The 15,353-nt window shown below is 38.6% G+C and overlaps 1 protein-coding gene across 2 annotated transcripts in view; it reads left to right on the top strand.

Annotated features, from left to right (window-relative positions):
* Positions 1-15,353, top strand: part of rapsn (receptor-associated protein of the synapse, 43kD) — a 261,349-nt gene that overhangs the window by 131,582 nt on the left and 114,414 nt on the right. For both annotated transcript variants that reach the window (XM_035416467.1, XM_035416466.1), the window contains exon 3: positions 10,801-10,959. In XM_035416467.1, the coding sequence (XP_035272358.1) occupies positions 10,801-10,959 (159 nt within the window). The remainder of the gene's footprint in view (positions 1-10,800; positions 10,960-15,353) is intronic.

Genomic DNA, 15,353 nt, shown 5'->3' with positions numbered 1-15,353 from the left:
TTCCTGTCTGTCGAACGAAGGTGGTCGATAATAGGTGCTCTCACTCTAGCTAACGTTAAAACAGGTGTAACGTTAGTTGAAGAAGCTGAGCTAGCTAACGTTAGCAGCCTTACTGCTGGTCAGCCTGTTGTGCACCCACCGCACCTACTACAACTTCTAGCATTACTGCCTCTACTGGTTGCGGTGAACCAGCTACAGTGTGGGAGGAAAGTGTCAGAGGCGACACCGACAGACTGCAGCAGCCCGCCACAAACCAGACAAGCGCTCGGACCAGGACTTTTACCCCTAGAGAATAGTGGATTTTCAAATGCTTTATCAAAAAGCATGTACTATACTTTTGTCTTGAAAGAATTAAAGATTATATACTTATAATCTTTTTCTTGCCATATTGTCTTCTTGTAACTGACTGAAGGTCATTTGAAGTTCTTCAGTAAGAACAGTTATATTTCTCATTTGGGTCTGTCCTTTAGTTCTGTGGCTTTGTTAACTGAAAAGAGCTGCCTCCAAATAGTTTTTGTTCACTAGCTATGCGTTAAGCAAAATGGAGAAGGGCCTCACATTGGTCTTTGCCTGGGGCCTCCAAATCACTAAAACCGCCCCTGACTGTAGCCTGTAGCTATCTTGCTAGCTGACACGCCACTAGACTCTAATGTTAGGACAGATAGTACCTCGCTTTCCTGTTTTACGAACTGGCTATTTGTTCTAAACTTTCTAACGATAATGAGCTAGTCGTTGTGACTACAGAAATGTTGATAGCCTCGCAAATTCGTGCCCACACCTCTGCCATCTGTAAGCTAAAGCGAATAAGAACAGCAGTTTTTCGGTTTGGCAGCTTATAAAAACTTAGTGCTGGGTTCTTTACCCTGTTGGTAGTGCATCCCACCACACAGCAGCTTTTAGGCATTTTTCTGTTGTTTGCTAGCAGACGGAAATGACAAGGAGGCACCTTCACGCAATACAAAGTCAATGGAGAGTGATGAATTGTTTTCCCCTCCGGGGTGGGCGGGACTTAATTGCGCTCTGTCTCTATACACTGGGGACATTTCTGTTCATTATCTAATGGTGCAAGCTTATTTTATACTTATGAAACGGCACTCTTTGTCACAGCCACTGTTTTACATATATACCAAAGCGAAAGTGCCAAATGGTACATGTTCATCAGACTGTACAAATTCACACAAGGATAGCTATAATCCACAACCATTTCTTAAAGGGTTACTTCGCATTTTTACACCCAGGTCCGCTCCGCTGTTCATCACAAATCATGTCCTCAACTTGGCCCCCCAAAATCTCGCTCTGCCTCCCAATCAAACGATTCTACATCCAGCACTGCTTACACTCTATGCGTGTTTGCATGTATGTATGTGTACACATACTTCTCATCATCTACATTTATATGCATTACTGTTCTCACTTTCTTATAACAAACACTTTGCAAAAAGAAATGATATCTCATAAAAACACTTTTCAATGTACAAAAATGGCAAGTTAGTCACACATACAAACAGGGCCGTTGCTAAGAATTCTGGGCCCCCTGAAAGAATACTGGTGTGGGCCCCCGCCTCCCGACTTTTCATCACCAAAGATCAATTTCACACAACTACGTATTATCATTTTTTTCTTTATTTTTCTGTTCCTCTATGTTCTTGACAGTGCCTGATGCAGTACACCCAATTCGTTTTCTTTTTTTAAATTAACCACTCGACAAAGAGTTACTGGGTATTATTATGTAAAAATCAAGCACCTGGTGCAACACACCCAAACTCACATTATACTGGCTCAAGATACTCCACAAGGTGGAGCTGTTAGTACTCAAATCACCAAGGTAGGCAGCTATGTAATATCTCTATTAGAATGTCTTGCAAAATAACAAAAATAGAGAACATAAAATACATTCTTGTAAAATGTATGGTTAAATCTGGCTTTATTGACAATTCATTTATTCAGTAGGTGAGAGTATAAGCTTTCTAATGATGTATAACATGTCTAATTTTGCTCTTGGAATAGCGTTTTATAGGTCAGTGTAACCGAGAATTTTCTTATCATTGCATTCACTTACGAATTCACTCTGTGGTAGAAGTAAAAGATACTGTACTGTAGTAACGTTGTCAACGATTTTTCATAATTTCTTGGAAAATACTATTATTATTGAGGACTTCTGGGTGTAGCTAAGCCATATGTTTGCTGATAGACCTATCTGACATTGTTTTCTGTAGCAAAACAGAAGCGGATAGAATTGTACCGAATGAATTAATAAATAAATTTTATTATTGTGTCATGCATCACACTGATGCCCAGCCCACATGGGCTTATATGACACCAACATTTTGTATATAACAGATCCAGAGTAAATCCTAAACCTATTAAAATGCAACAAACACATATCTGATACATATGTCCTGTACAAAACAGTGTAGACTCCATAACCAAACCTTCTTATCTTCTTTTCCAGGTTTTTGCAACATATACATAATCATTACATAAATAACACCTCATTAGAGGTGTTATTATCCATCTTGCCTTCTTTTCCAGGCTTTTGAGACAAAGGTAGCCACTTTAAAAACATCTAACTTAAATAGCCATTCCAATTTTTCATCACCCCCCCCCCCCCCCAAAACACTTCAGGATTTTGTTTAGACATTTCATGGAAAATTGGTGCTCTTAGATCATCATAATATGTACAGTACAGCATAAAGTGGGATTCGTTTTCAATTTCACCCAGATCACATAACAGACATAGTCTTTTTTCTTCAACTACATCATTAAATCTGCCTACCTCAATAGCCAGAGGACGGATACCGGTTCGTAACTGGACAACCTGGGACCTTTGGCTTCTGGTTAGGTATGTCATAACGTATGGTTCAGGGCCATAGTTTTGCTTAATATGAATATATGTCCTTAATTTTGGTTTTAGCAATATATCATTAGACCACCTTTCTTCAAAGTTGGATAAAAGCTTATATTTAATCATGTTAATATTACACCGTAAGTTATTTCTGGAAATATATTGTAAATCAACTTCCTCAAAAATTGCATCAAGTTCTTTTGTCCATGGGGTGTTGTGTAATTTATCCCAAATAAAAACCTTTTTGGTTATCCTGTCCACAGTCAGACCATCTCACATTTTTGTCGTATAAGACCAGGCACCCACCCCATATCACCCTGAATAGCTAGAACTGGAGCAGATTTATGTACACCAAGAAAACATCGTATGGCTCTGTTCTGAATAGAATTTGGCATTTTTGGATTCTTTAAAGCCCCATATGCCAGCAGCATAATTCAGTACAGGAGAGACACAGGCATCATAAAGTTGTGAATATGTTGAATAACCAAGATCTTTGCACACTTTCAATTTATTAATCACTGAGCCCAATGCGCTCCCAGCCGAAGTCGCTAGGGATTTTGTCCCCACCTCGTAGGTCATAAATTCATCCAGGGCAAACCCCAGGTATTTATACACATTAGCATATTCTAGTGGTGATGGTCCAAAAGTGATATTTTGTGTACTTCTTGCTGTGCCCTTTTTCCTGAAATGCATTATCTGGGTTTTACTATTTATTGTTAATCTCCATCTAGAGCCCATAGATTCACAAGGTTTAACATATTTTGTAAGTCAACTCCAGATTCAGCAATAAGGACTATATCATCTGCATAAAGTAAAACACCAAGTGTTGTATCCTCCAGACTTACACCTAGGTTTGCATCCTTAATTTATTGAGCCAAATCATTCACATATAAAGCAAACAGAGTTGGAGAAAAAATGTCACCTTGTTTGACTCCAAAGGGAGTAGGAAACCATCCAGTAAACATGTTATTTATCTCTAGACAGGTGACTGAAGAACTGTATAAAGTTTTAATTGCTTCATAGAATTTACCATCAATCCCAGCTTTAATAAGCTTGAAGGCAAGCAGATCTCTTTTGACCCAATCAAAGGCCTTTTGGAAGTCGACAAAGCAAATAAATGTAGATTTGCCTTCATCTATTCTGGCTCAAAATTACAGATGATACTGAATAGATATGGGCTGCGTTTCCGAGTTTCGATGTACCTTAACGTTTTACGAAGGTTCTTAAGGTATACCTTTCAAAGGGAAACCGCTTTTTTACGAGTGTTTCCCGGACTATACCTTAAGGCAACTGTTAAGGGACACCTCAAAGGTACATCGTAAGTTGGAGCTGGCCTTCACTGTGGTGCTGAAAAGTTTATCAATCGATGCCAAGCGAATCGATTGTCTCACTTGTAAAGGCTTGTGAATGACGTTTTAATATAACAAGTGTTGTCATAATCATTTTACATCAATCTAATATTGCAGAAGAGGAAGCTATGCCTACTAGAGATCATCTGCTAATCTCTTTAAGAGTCCGTTAAGACGAGACCTTGTGATAGTTTCAATAAATACGTACATACAGGCTACAAAGGATAAAATAAAAAGCATCAATCGGGACATATAAGCCATAGTCTGGGACTTCCTGGAAGCCCAGGGAAAAGGATATAGGCTACATATGGGTGAATTATTTTGTTCTTATTGAAACAAAGGTCTAATGTTAATTTGTTTTTGTCACACAATATATAGGCAACTGTAGCAGCATATCACTGCACTGCACTGATTCCCGCGAACTTTTCTCTGCAATGCAAAAATGATCGTATATGAAAGGCAAAAGCGCGTCTGTGGAAATTGATCATGATGAATTCTATACCGGGTGCCTTATGAATAGGTCTACCTGTTAAAGTGATTTGTTCATCCACCTTAATTTGCTGTTGGATAATCTTAAGTTTAACCAAGAATATCATTATTGGGTTGCTTACCGAAAATCGTAAAACAACATGGTAAGAAAAATGTTCCGTAATGTTGATATTTACCCAGTGCTATTTTGTTTTATATAGGAGGTGTGAGCTAAAGGAAGGGGATGTAGATCATTTGGCTATGTTGGTCCATTATGAGCCACTGTACCTGTATGTGTGTTTATGGCTAGGCCAATCAACGTGCTCTAGTTCAGTCATGCAAGTAGACTCATTCAACGTTGTTTTTGCACACACAGGTTTTATATTCATAATAAACCGGCGGTTTGTTCCAAGTCAGTGTGATCATTGACTCACACACAAACGAACTAATTTCTACAGGGTATGCAGTCAGAAAAGCCATATCCTAAGTTAGCGCCACTACGTATAAATTAAAAAAACTTTTTTTTTCTTTTCACAAATTGGATTAGTATCATGGATAGGCCCTATACTTAATTACCATCATGATGGGGATAGACAGGTAAAACGACAACATTCTCACGACGTGCTATGCACAGACACGTTGATTGGATAATTACTTTTCGTAAAGTTAATATTAAACTCATTTTCGCATGCCGATGTGCTACTAGATGCGCACTGTAGTACAACTGTCGATTTGAAAAGCAAAATGTTGGCATAATAAGGCAAAACTGTGACAGGATTACCGGAGCGCAGCGCTAAGGGACAGCTTACGGGTGCCTCAGACCACCCTTTTAAAGGTATACCTTAATTAAGGTATACCTTAGCTAAGGAGACGCTGGGAAACAGCTCGAGACCTAAAGGAAGAGCTTAAGGTATACCTTACGACACACATAGCGCTAAGGAGACTCTGGGAAACGCAGCCCTGATCAATGCAAGCTCTATTTTTCCTAAATCCATTCTGCTCATCAACAAAATATTCTGTCATTTCCAAGTACTGAATTAACCGGTTATTCAACATGTTAGAGTATCATTTATAAACAGTACTTAAAAGGCTGATGCCTCTATAGTTAAGGGGAACCCTTGGATTATTCTTAGCGGACTTTGGGATTGGTTTAATAATAGATTTATACCACACAGAAGGAATGATGCTATATTCAAAGCAAGTTTGGAACAGACAGCATGATACCGCCAGTAATGATGGAGACTTTAGGACTTCATCTGGGATTCCCTCTACCACTGACGCTTTCTTTAACTTTGCCCTGTCAACAACACACTTCCTCCCGTGTGATATTATTATTCAGGAATTGATTTGGGATGTACCCAGATTGATTCATGGTTTTCTCCAACTCATAATTTGCATTACATGTATCTTTTAGATAAGTATCATCAAAAACCGGTGGAATATGATTTCCTGAAAGTCTGCAAAATCATTTTCCCATTTTCCAAGAACAAGCTCTTTTTTATTCTCAGGATCACCATTACTTAATACAATTTCCGTTGGAATTTTTGTTGATCTCTTAGGGCCCAATTTATTTATTTTGTTCCAAAACTGTTGACTGTGGATTGCTGCATTGTAATTAGTCTAGGTGTAAAGCTTGTCCTCTCCTGAATTTCCTTTTATAGAATCGTAATCTCTTGTCAAAAGCAAATTGAGTTTGCCTAAATTTTTCCTTTAAGAGTCTTTTAGTCATTTGATCTTTACACTTTAGGAACACATTTTCAGCCGTTCGTCTATCAATCCATAGTTTTTTGATCTCCGAATTCAAGTACAGTTTAGATCTACCTATTTTAAGATATGCATTACCCTTACTCCCATAAACCGATTTTGCATGAAAACATTTAACCATTTCTTTACATAACATCACATAATGATTCATATAACATGTCAATATTAGCTTGTGTGTTCTGACAATGTTCAAGTCTAATAATAAGCTCCAATAAAGCAAAACGACACCTGTCAGAAGAGAGGAAACTGTCAGGGAACACTCTAGGCAGACTCTTAATTGGAATTACAGCAAACTCAGAAGTGCACCCATCCTCCATGCTATCACAAACTTTGAATTTTAAAAACAACAATCGTATGGTCAGGTAATCTACATCTGTCCCCTATCGAACTAATACAATCGGAGCCATTACTTTCCAAGATCGGATGAGGTAAATACCTTAAACTCTGCATGTATTCAAACAGTCATGGGGAGTAATTATGTAGTCCACCACTGCTTTGCCTTTTGCTGATATAGATCTAAAGTTATCGTTTGCAGGGTTTAGTCTGCCATTTAGGATGCAGCACTTAAAATCCCTAAGAAATTCAATAAGAGACTCTCCATGGCTGTTTGTAGTTGAATCCAGGCTAACACTTGGTGGAAGACTAATATTGTCCCCCATACAATCTTATCTGAAATACGACTGTTGAAATCTCCACACACATAAACAGCATCAACTGTCCAGAGAATACACCTGAGCCAACAAGTGGCTAAAAAAAGTAATGGAGTTTCGTCCTCTCATAGGTCCCTCCAGCGGTAAATAACAAGAAAAAATAACAAAGCAATATTGCAGCTCTTGATGTTCAAATCGTGCCCCTATTATACCATCTATATAATTTATTTTAAAGTGTTAAAAAAATAGTGTTCAAACTAATATAGGCTAAATTTTTTCAAACCGAGGGTTGCTCTTCAGTTGATGCTTTAGCCGGAGTATAGCCACCTTGTCTTTCACCACGCTAAACCGGGCCTTTACCACACCGGCTCTTATTGCCCGCGTTCTCTCCACCTCTACGAGCTCTAGCACCGGCTCACATCCCAGTCTGACCTCCATCAACTCCCTCATTTTTTTGGTCACATCTTCACTGTCATCATAAGGTAGGCCCATCACCACAATTGACACATCAGGGTCAAATTTGTTAGATGGTTTTGAGATACTAGCCTGTATTTTTGTCTCAAGAATATCCTATCTTGATTTTAGCATACCAATTTCCAGGTCAATACTTTCCCATATTTCTTTGACTTTTTTTTTTAGCTCTGCCTTAACAAGATTTTCCACCAACACACGCAGACAATCGACTTTACTGTTGAGTTGTTTTTAAATATTGTCCATTTTTGTTTGAGTATTTCAACTCCTTCAACACATTTGTCTCTTTGTCTTTATTCGCCTGTCGCGTCTGCATCTGTTTCTCCACCACCTTCCCTTGACTACTGAAATTGATTTACTGTCTCTGTCTCTATCTACTGAACACAGATAAAATTTCATCATTGCTATGTAAGTATTAGGCCTACTGCTCAAAATATTTCGGTTAAATATGTTGTTTTTGAAATTGAGTGTCTTTAAATAGGTTAGTGGTATTATATAATGTGGATATTTCACACTGTAATGTTAGCGTTAGTTAGAAGTGTAATAGCTTTTGTGGTGCATGCAACGGTGATGACGAGAGTGTTGGAACATTGCCAAAACGTGGTGGACGGTTAAAAATTGTTTTCATATCGTCCCATCCCCATACAAGAAAACATACGAGAGTACAGAGTATAGAAATACATACAATTATTATTAATTATTAATTACACAAGGGGCTCATTTATATGCTTTACAATGGACAAAAAGCATTATATTCCTTTTTGGAGAGATTTTGGATATGTTTCTGGACCCCTAGCTATTTTAGACCACTGTACTGACAGAAAGCTTGTAATTACCACTTGAAAATGATGCAACAGTGAGTTTCTTGAGTAAAAACAGTTGGCTAAGCCCCAGGCAGCCACAGGGCGCCTGTACAGCTAGCTTAATACTCTCACCTTTCTTTGAAAAAAAATCTGTTATATTCTGGGCTCCTGATCTGCTCCTGGCCTCGCTTTTCTTCTTCTTCACTCTTTATTGGCGTCCCGATTTATGTTTCTGTTTCGGCATTGCGCTTGTCTATTAATAACCTGCTGGCTGCTGCTGCAGTTCGGGAGCAATAACGTTACGCCCAAATTCTCAAAAGAGGAGCGAACCATGGACCAAACCATTTTTTTAAAGAAGGGGGTTATTGCTCGGAAAATAGAAACTTCTTTCATCAATATTGCATGATTTTGTGGCTTTGTTTTAACTCTGATGCATTAGTATGAGTAGTAGTTAGGTCTATTCATAATAATTTAGTCATAGAAAGGGGGGCCTACATAATAGGCTACTGGGGTTTTTGTGGGCCCCCCCAAGGGCTGTGGGCCCCTAGAATTGTCATCACCTTTCACCCCTAAACGAGGGCCCTGCATACAAAACCACAAAACACTGTCTATAACTCATTCATTCAAACTGGCTAAATCTAGGCCTGCCATTAAAAGTATTGACATCAAAATGACGCCAAGTTACTGTACTACAAACAATATAGGCTATCTTGCCTCACCAAAATTAAAGAAGCTGTATTCCAAAGCAGTGCTACCCAATGTTTTCTAAATTGTTTCAAATCACCTGGCCCTGTGTGTATAAGCATGCCAATATTGATGCTAGAGGGAGTGCCAGGGGTGTACAATAGGAGTGAAATTAGAAAAAGAATTTTAATGCCAAATCGGAGCCCTTAGGTCCAGATTCCATTATGGTATGAAAAATGCTAATATTGGCTCGATATATGTAAAATTGATCGGTCGACCTCTAGTTCATTGTAACTGCGTCCTTTATTTCAAGAAAATAGCTTTGCAGCATATGGTTCCGTAATCTTCATATTAGGTCACTGTGGGTGTAGAAATCGATGCTGTAATGCAGGAAGACAGTCGCCGTTCGGCTTGGAGTGGGCACACAGCCTTATGAGCAAGGAGTGGGATTTCATATCATATTTATTATGCAATCATGCAGCTGAACACAGAAGAACTTGAAATCAATATAGGTGGACCTCATTATTTTATGTAGTGTGATCGCTCAAGAAAATGGAATACACCTAACCCAATTTAGGTAATTGATACAACAGGGGTGAGTACTTATCAAGTCATTTCAAATTTTTGTTTTCATATAATTCTGAAGACATTTAAATACTTTATTCATTTTGACATTAGATATATTACATATATAGAAGCAGAAAAATCCCATGAAAGCATATTACAGTTTGAATTTTCTCATTTAAGTAAGTTAGCACAGGAAAATAAGAAATTATCATTGTGGTGAAAACTTTGTTGGCACTGTAAGTACCGGTGATTTTGTGCGCATTGACATTGAGTGTAAAAGATGAGACGGAAAGCATGGGATGGATAACATAAAAGCTCTAGATGGTTCCAGCAGGTGGAGCTGGTCAGTTACTTTGGGATTTCTAATAATTACTATTTTCATTATCTCATATGCCAAGGATAGAAGAAATGTATCCATCACAACAGGGGGTCCCTATGTGTCCTCTTGCAGCCATTCTCTGGTGATTTGACTAAGGTGAAATATCTGTCCTTATGTTAAAAGTGAAAAAATATATAACTTAAAGTTACAATGCAAAACAGTCATAGAACCTTGGGGCCCTTTTCTGGATACTGTACCCATAGCAGTCGGTGTGGCCAGGTCTGCGGGTGTCCTGTTCTACTGGGCTGCTTTGAAGATGAAATCACAAGTGAAATTAAGGAGCTGCGCAGTTTTTGGGCTAGCTTTAAAAAGTACCATAAGTGGTTACACACACTGTAGAAATTCAGAGAGGGATTCCGAAGATTAACAGACTGCTTTCAGTTTCAAAACCTTTCGTTGACTTTCAGAACTCTTTCTCTTTCCCCGCTCTCACTGGCCTTAAAGTTTCATATGTAGGCTACAACTTCTGTCAGGCAGAGAAATGTATGGCGAATAGGGCACATTTTAGATGATGCATAGATAGAAATATAAGGCATTACAGTTGCTCTTCAAACATGACTGCTATTTAATAGGCAACATTCATGTAAAAATAAACTGAAAAATGGTATAAACATGTAACAAAAACCTCATCATCGTATTGAATGAATTTAATTATGTGGATAATCAAAACCACAGTTGTATTGTTATATGGTGACTGTAACAGTCCTTGTTGCATTAAGTAATTTAAAAAGTCGAGGAACAATCCCTAATGTGTGTTGTTATAGGTCCTGCAGGAAGTTGTGGAACTGACCTTAATGTATGCTAATTTTGGTCCTTACAGGACTACGAGAAGGCCCTGTTCTTCCCCTGTAAAGCAGCAGAGTTGGTGAATGACTATGGCAAGGGCTGGAGTCTGAAGTATCGGGCCATGAGCCAGTACCATATGGCCGTTGCATACAGGAAGCTGGACCGTCTACCGGATGCCATGGAATGTTGTGAGGTACAGTTTCAATGTCATCATGAGATCGTCTGAGATGTATGTGCTCTATCTGCATCTTTTTCTATGCCTCAAACTGAGCGGGAAACACCAAACTGTTATATCCACACATACACCTTGTATTTTTATGTTCTCTGGTATATGCATGTAACATACAGTGTTATGACTTATGTGGTTTATAATGAGAGGAATATAGCTTCCCAGAATGCTTTCTCTCAATTTACAATTTAAAAAATCTCTCATGAAAAATTAACTGTCATAGTTCAATTTCTGTGTGACCTCCAGGGATATATTCATGGTTTTCTTTTCCTAAGAAGATACTCTCTGAATTCAGGTATTTATTTCACATGATCTGTACATGAGCATTTGGAATGTGACTTTTTGACTTCTTGTCCCATTACCAAATATCAGCTAGTATGAAGAGAGCAGAAAACATGTTGGGTGTTTGGAAGTCAATGCTGTCAAATATAGAATTACTCTTGGGAGTGTGTGGTTCACTCAGCTTTGTGGCATTAAAATCCTAACTACTAAGCATAGAAACATTAGGGTGCATTTATGTTTGTCTCATGTAATCTGAGTATGAACGCATGCATGGGAAAAGTACATTTATAAGTGAGCAGAGTCCAAAAATATAAGATTAAATGTTGATACTGTCCAGAACTGTGAGATGGTGGTGTGTCCGTTTATGAATCAGCATTACATTACATTTATTTGGCAGATGCTTTTATCCAAAGCAACGTACAATAAGTGTATACCGCAGGTCCTTGGAACAACTACAAAACACAGATCCGATAAGGTACAATACTCATTTTGTAACAGCCATGAACACATTAAGACCAGTCACACAGTAAACATTACTCTCTGACCTAACCTATTCTAAGTCAAACTTGGAGGCATGACAAGCTGCAACATCAAGATAATGATACAAAGTACAAGGATAAGTGCTGGATGGAGGTATATGTAACATGAAAGTGGCACAGGAGGTACATGTGTAGCATTAAAGAGGGGGATTTAAGTGATAAAAAGTATCCCAGATTGGGAGTACCCCATAGAGTGGTGATAGTTAGTTACTTCAGTTATAGTCTGAAGAGATGAGTCAGTGAGAACCATTCACCCGGATGGTAAGGGGTGCAAGTTGCCCTGCTGCCGCAAAGCAGAGTGGTTGAGCTGGTGTGTTGGATTGAATCATATCCTGTAAGTAGGGAGGAGCTGTCCTGTTAGCTGCAGTGTAGGCGAGGGCTAGGACTTTGATGATCCTGGCAGTGACCAGTAGCTAGTGGAGTGACCTCAGCAGAGGAGAGATGTAAGAGAACTTGGGAAGGTTGGAGCGAGCAGCAGCATTTTGAATCATCTGTAGTGGCTGTATAGCACCAGCTGGCAGGCTTGCAAGGGGGGAGTTGCAGTAGTCAAGATGGGAGGTCACCATAGCCTGGACAAGTAGCTGAGTGGAGTTGCGTAGTCAGGTATTGCCAAATCCTCCTGATGTTGTACAAGGGGAATCTGCAGGACCGTAATGTTGCCTCAATGTGCTTCTTGAGGTCCAGCTGGTCATCCAATACCACCCCCAGGCTCTTTGCAAAGTGAGAGGCAGTCACTGTGGTGCCAGCAACATCCAAGGACATGTAGCAAACAGACATTTTCATGTGAACATCTCAATGGGATATTAGAGTATTACATGCTCTTTCCATATATGTAGTGTAAGGATGAATAACTATACACATGAACGTTTTTGGCCTCTGGCATCCTGACCATGGGACTGACATGACACTCCAGAGGCTGATTAACCTGACCTGAACCTGATTTAACAGACCTAAACATTAAAGCAGTAATCAATGGTTTATCTATCCATGTTTATTAACCGCTCCAATCAAATGTTTGCGCGCCCAAAAAAACACACATGGGATTCCGTCGTGTCAGAGACTTTTTGAGCATAAAAACTCACCAAAAAGCTTAATAACTGGGTACTCTGAGGGGCTCTGAGGGTTAAGACACTTGTCAACCTGACCAAACACCTCTAAGGAAATCGACAAACTTTGCTGCGCGCACCAAAGCACTTTGCCTGACCAACAAGAAACAGTTGGCCTGCTACCATCTGCAAAATAAACCAAGCTGGTATATTTCCCATCGACAGCTGTTTTGAGGAATAAGTATTTACATACTTTTCCTCCATACCTCCCTTGTGGCTGGACCCAAATGGAAGATTTGTGCACATCCAAAGTCGCCTTGACTGGAACCTGTCACTACCCCAACTTCAACAAAGAAGGCTTCCAGGAGTCCACACACACCTACAGTGGCCTCGGACCAGCTGACGAGATGACGCATCACCTAACGGATTTAAGGACTGGCCTCATCTTTTATTTCCGTTAAGTATTGAAATGAGTTTTATTTAACACCGACATGAAACCATAGGATAGAGTAAAACTTGGAATACCTGATTAAGTTATTTTACTGCTGTTTGTTGTTGTGTTTTGTTTGTTGTGTGTATGTTGGTCTGGAATAGCAAATTCCGTGACCTTATTGTTATTACACTGATAACTTAATTTTATGAGACTGATTAAACAAACTAATCATGTAATATAGAGTAGCTTGTCATTAACTCATAACACAAATTAACATTTGTTAAGAGGTAGTACTGTTACTGTTAACTATATTTAGCCGTTGCATAATTATCATTTCCTCTGATTAAGAATCATATATTATTCCTCATATTATAAAAATTATTGTTTTCTAGGGGTGTAACAACACAGTCAACTCACGATTTGGTTCGATAGACGTTTCAGGGCTCACGGTTCGATACACTCACAATATATTCAACAAAGTAAGACTGAAAACAAGCTAAGATCTCACAGTTCTTATTTATTCCTTCTTAGGGATGTACATTTACAAAAAAGTTGTTTTCAAACCATTTCTTTTTTTCCTGAAGTTTTTCCCTTAATCTGCAGACTCGAGTGCAAAATCCAAAAATAAAATCTCAAAATCTCTTAACTTAAAAAAATTGTGCTTTTTTTAACAATCAGATCCCTACCTTCTTGAAACTAAAATTAAAAATAAGAATTAAAGCCGCAAGCAGCGTTGGGAGGGGTCCAAGCATTGGCACTATTAAAATGGTTTTGTCCTCATGATCATATACCTTCACCCAACATATCTACTGAATATCATGATGATTGTGTAAAATATTGACGAATTTTGGCCAATTTTGTGCTAAGGGACACTGTCGGATTACTTAGTTGCGTCGCCATGGATGTGTCCTGGCCACTTGCCGTGAAGGCCTTTACTATGTTGTAACACTTAGATGGCATGTCGTAACACTTAGATGGCCCAGCGTGTATGTAGAGCTGCAGCACTTCCATGCAGCGACTAAAAAAGGCGTGAGACTAGTGTTGTCACGATACCATAATTTTGACTTTGATATCGATACCAGGTTTAGTATCACGATACTCGATACTGAAACGATACTTGAAACTTAAACGATACTGATTCGATACTCGGTACCTAACGATACTGAAATTACCTTAAGAGAACAGAAACGTAATGTCCACAAGGGTTGACCTCATTTTCAAATTCGCAGTTTATTAACAACCTGGTTTATTGACAACCTTTAAGTTGAAGCCTGTTCAACATTAATAAGCATAGGCCTATAATGTTACAACACTAATAGAAAAATATATTAAATATATTTCCAAAATTAAACAATTGTAAACTAAATCATCTTTAAACAGGTCTTCAGTTTTAAATTGATGTAAAAACAGCATATTTTAATAACAATACAGCATCTTCCTATAATAAAATATTTACAAATTAGAACACCTATTGCTACTGAAGTGTACTGAGTCGAAGCTTGCGCTGTATCAACGAGGAGGAATGGACAAGCGCACATTACCTGACTTGGCTACCTTAATTGCTACTGCCATCTAGCGAAGATTCTGACAAATTACACCTTTCATCCTCTCAATCAGTAATGCGGGAGACACATTTCCCTGGCTTTTACATTTGATACAAAACTACCGAACGGAAAATTTGGAAAATTCTAATACCAAACCGTTTCATTAATTTTTTTTTTTAAGTACCGAAAAAGTGCTGAAGTTTCGGTATACCGTGTAACACTATGTCAGACACATTTTCCAATCCATTGCTCAGTATAGCAATGAATGCACATTTCAGAGTGCCTCAGAGACAGATAGAATAATAATACATATTTCAAATAATAATACATATTTCTAATAATAAATACGACATTGAAAAAAATGAAATATCAACTCGCCATCCCTGCTACCTGCATGCTGCCCGCAGAGTACCATACTATTTATTTCGACATTGGCAGACTACAGCATAAATTGCATGTTTTGTTTATATTCAGTATTAGTAATTGCAGCGAGAAACTGCAGCTGTAGACACAA

Source organism: Anguilla anguilla, chromosome 5, assembly GCF_013347855.1.
Source record: "Anguilla anguilla isolate fAngAng1 chromosome 5, fAngAng1.pri, whole genome shotgun sequence".
Taxonomy (NCBI): domain Eukaryota; kingdom Metazoa; phylum Chordata; class Actinopteri; order Anguilliformes; family Anguillidae; genus Anguilla; species Anguilla anguilla.
This window is presented reverse-complemented; position numbering and strand designations above follow the sequence as displayed.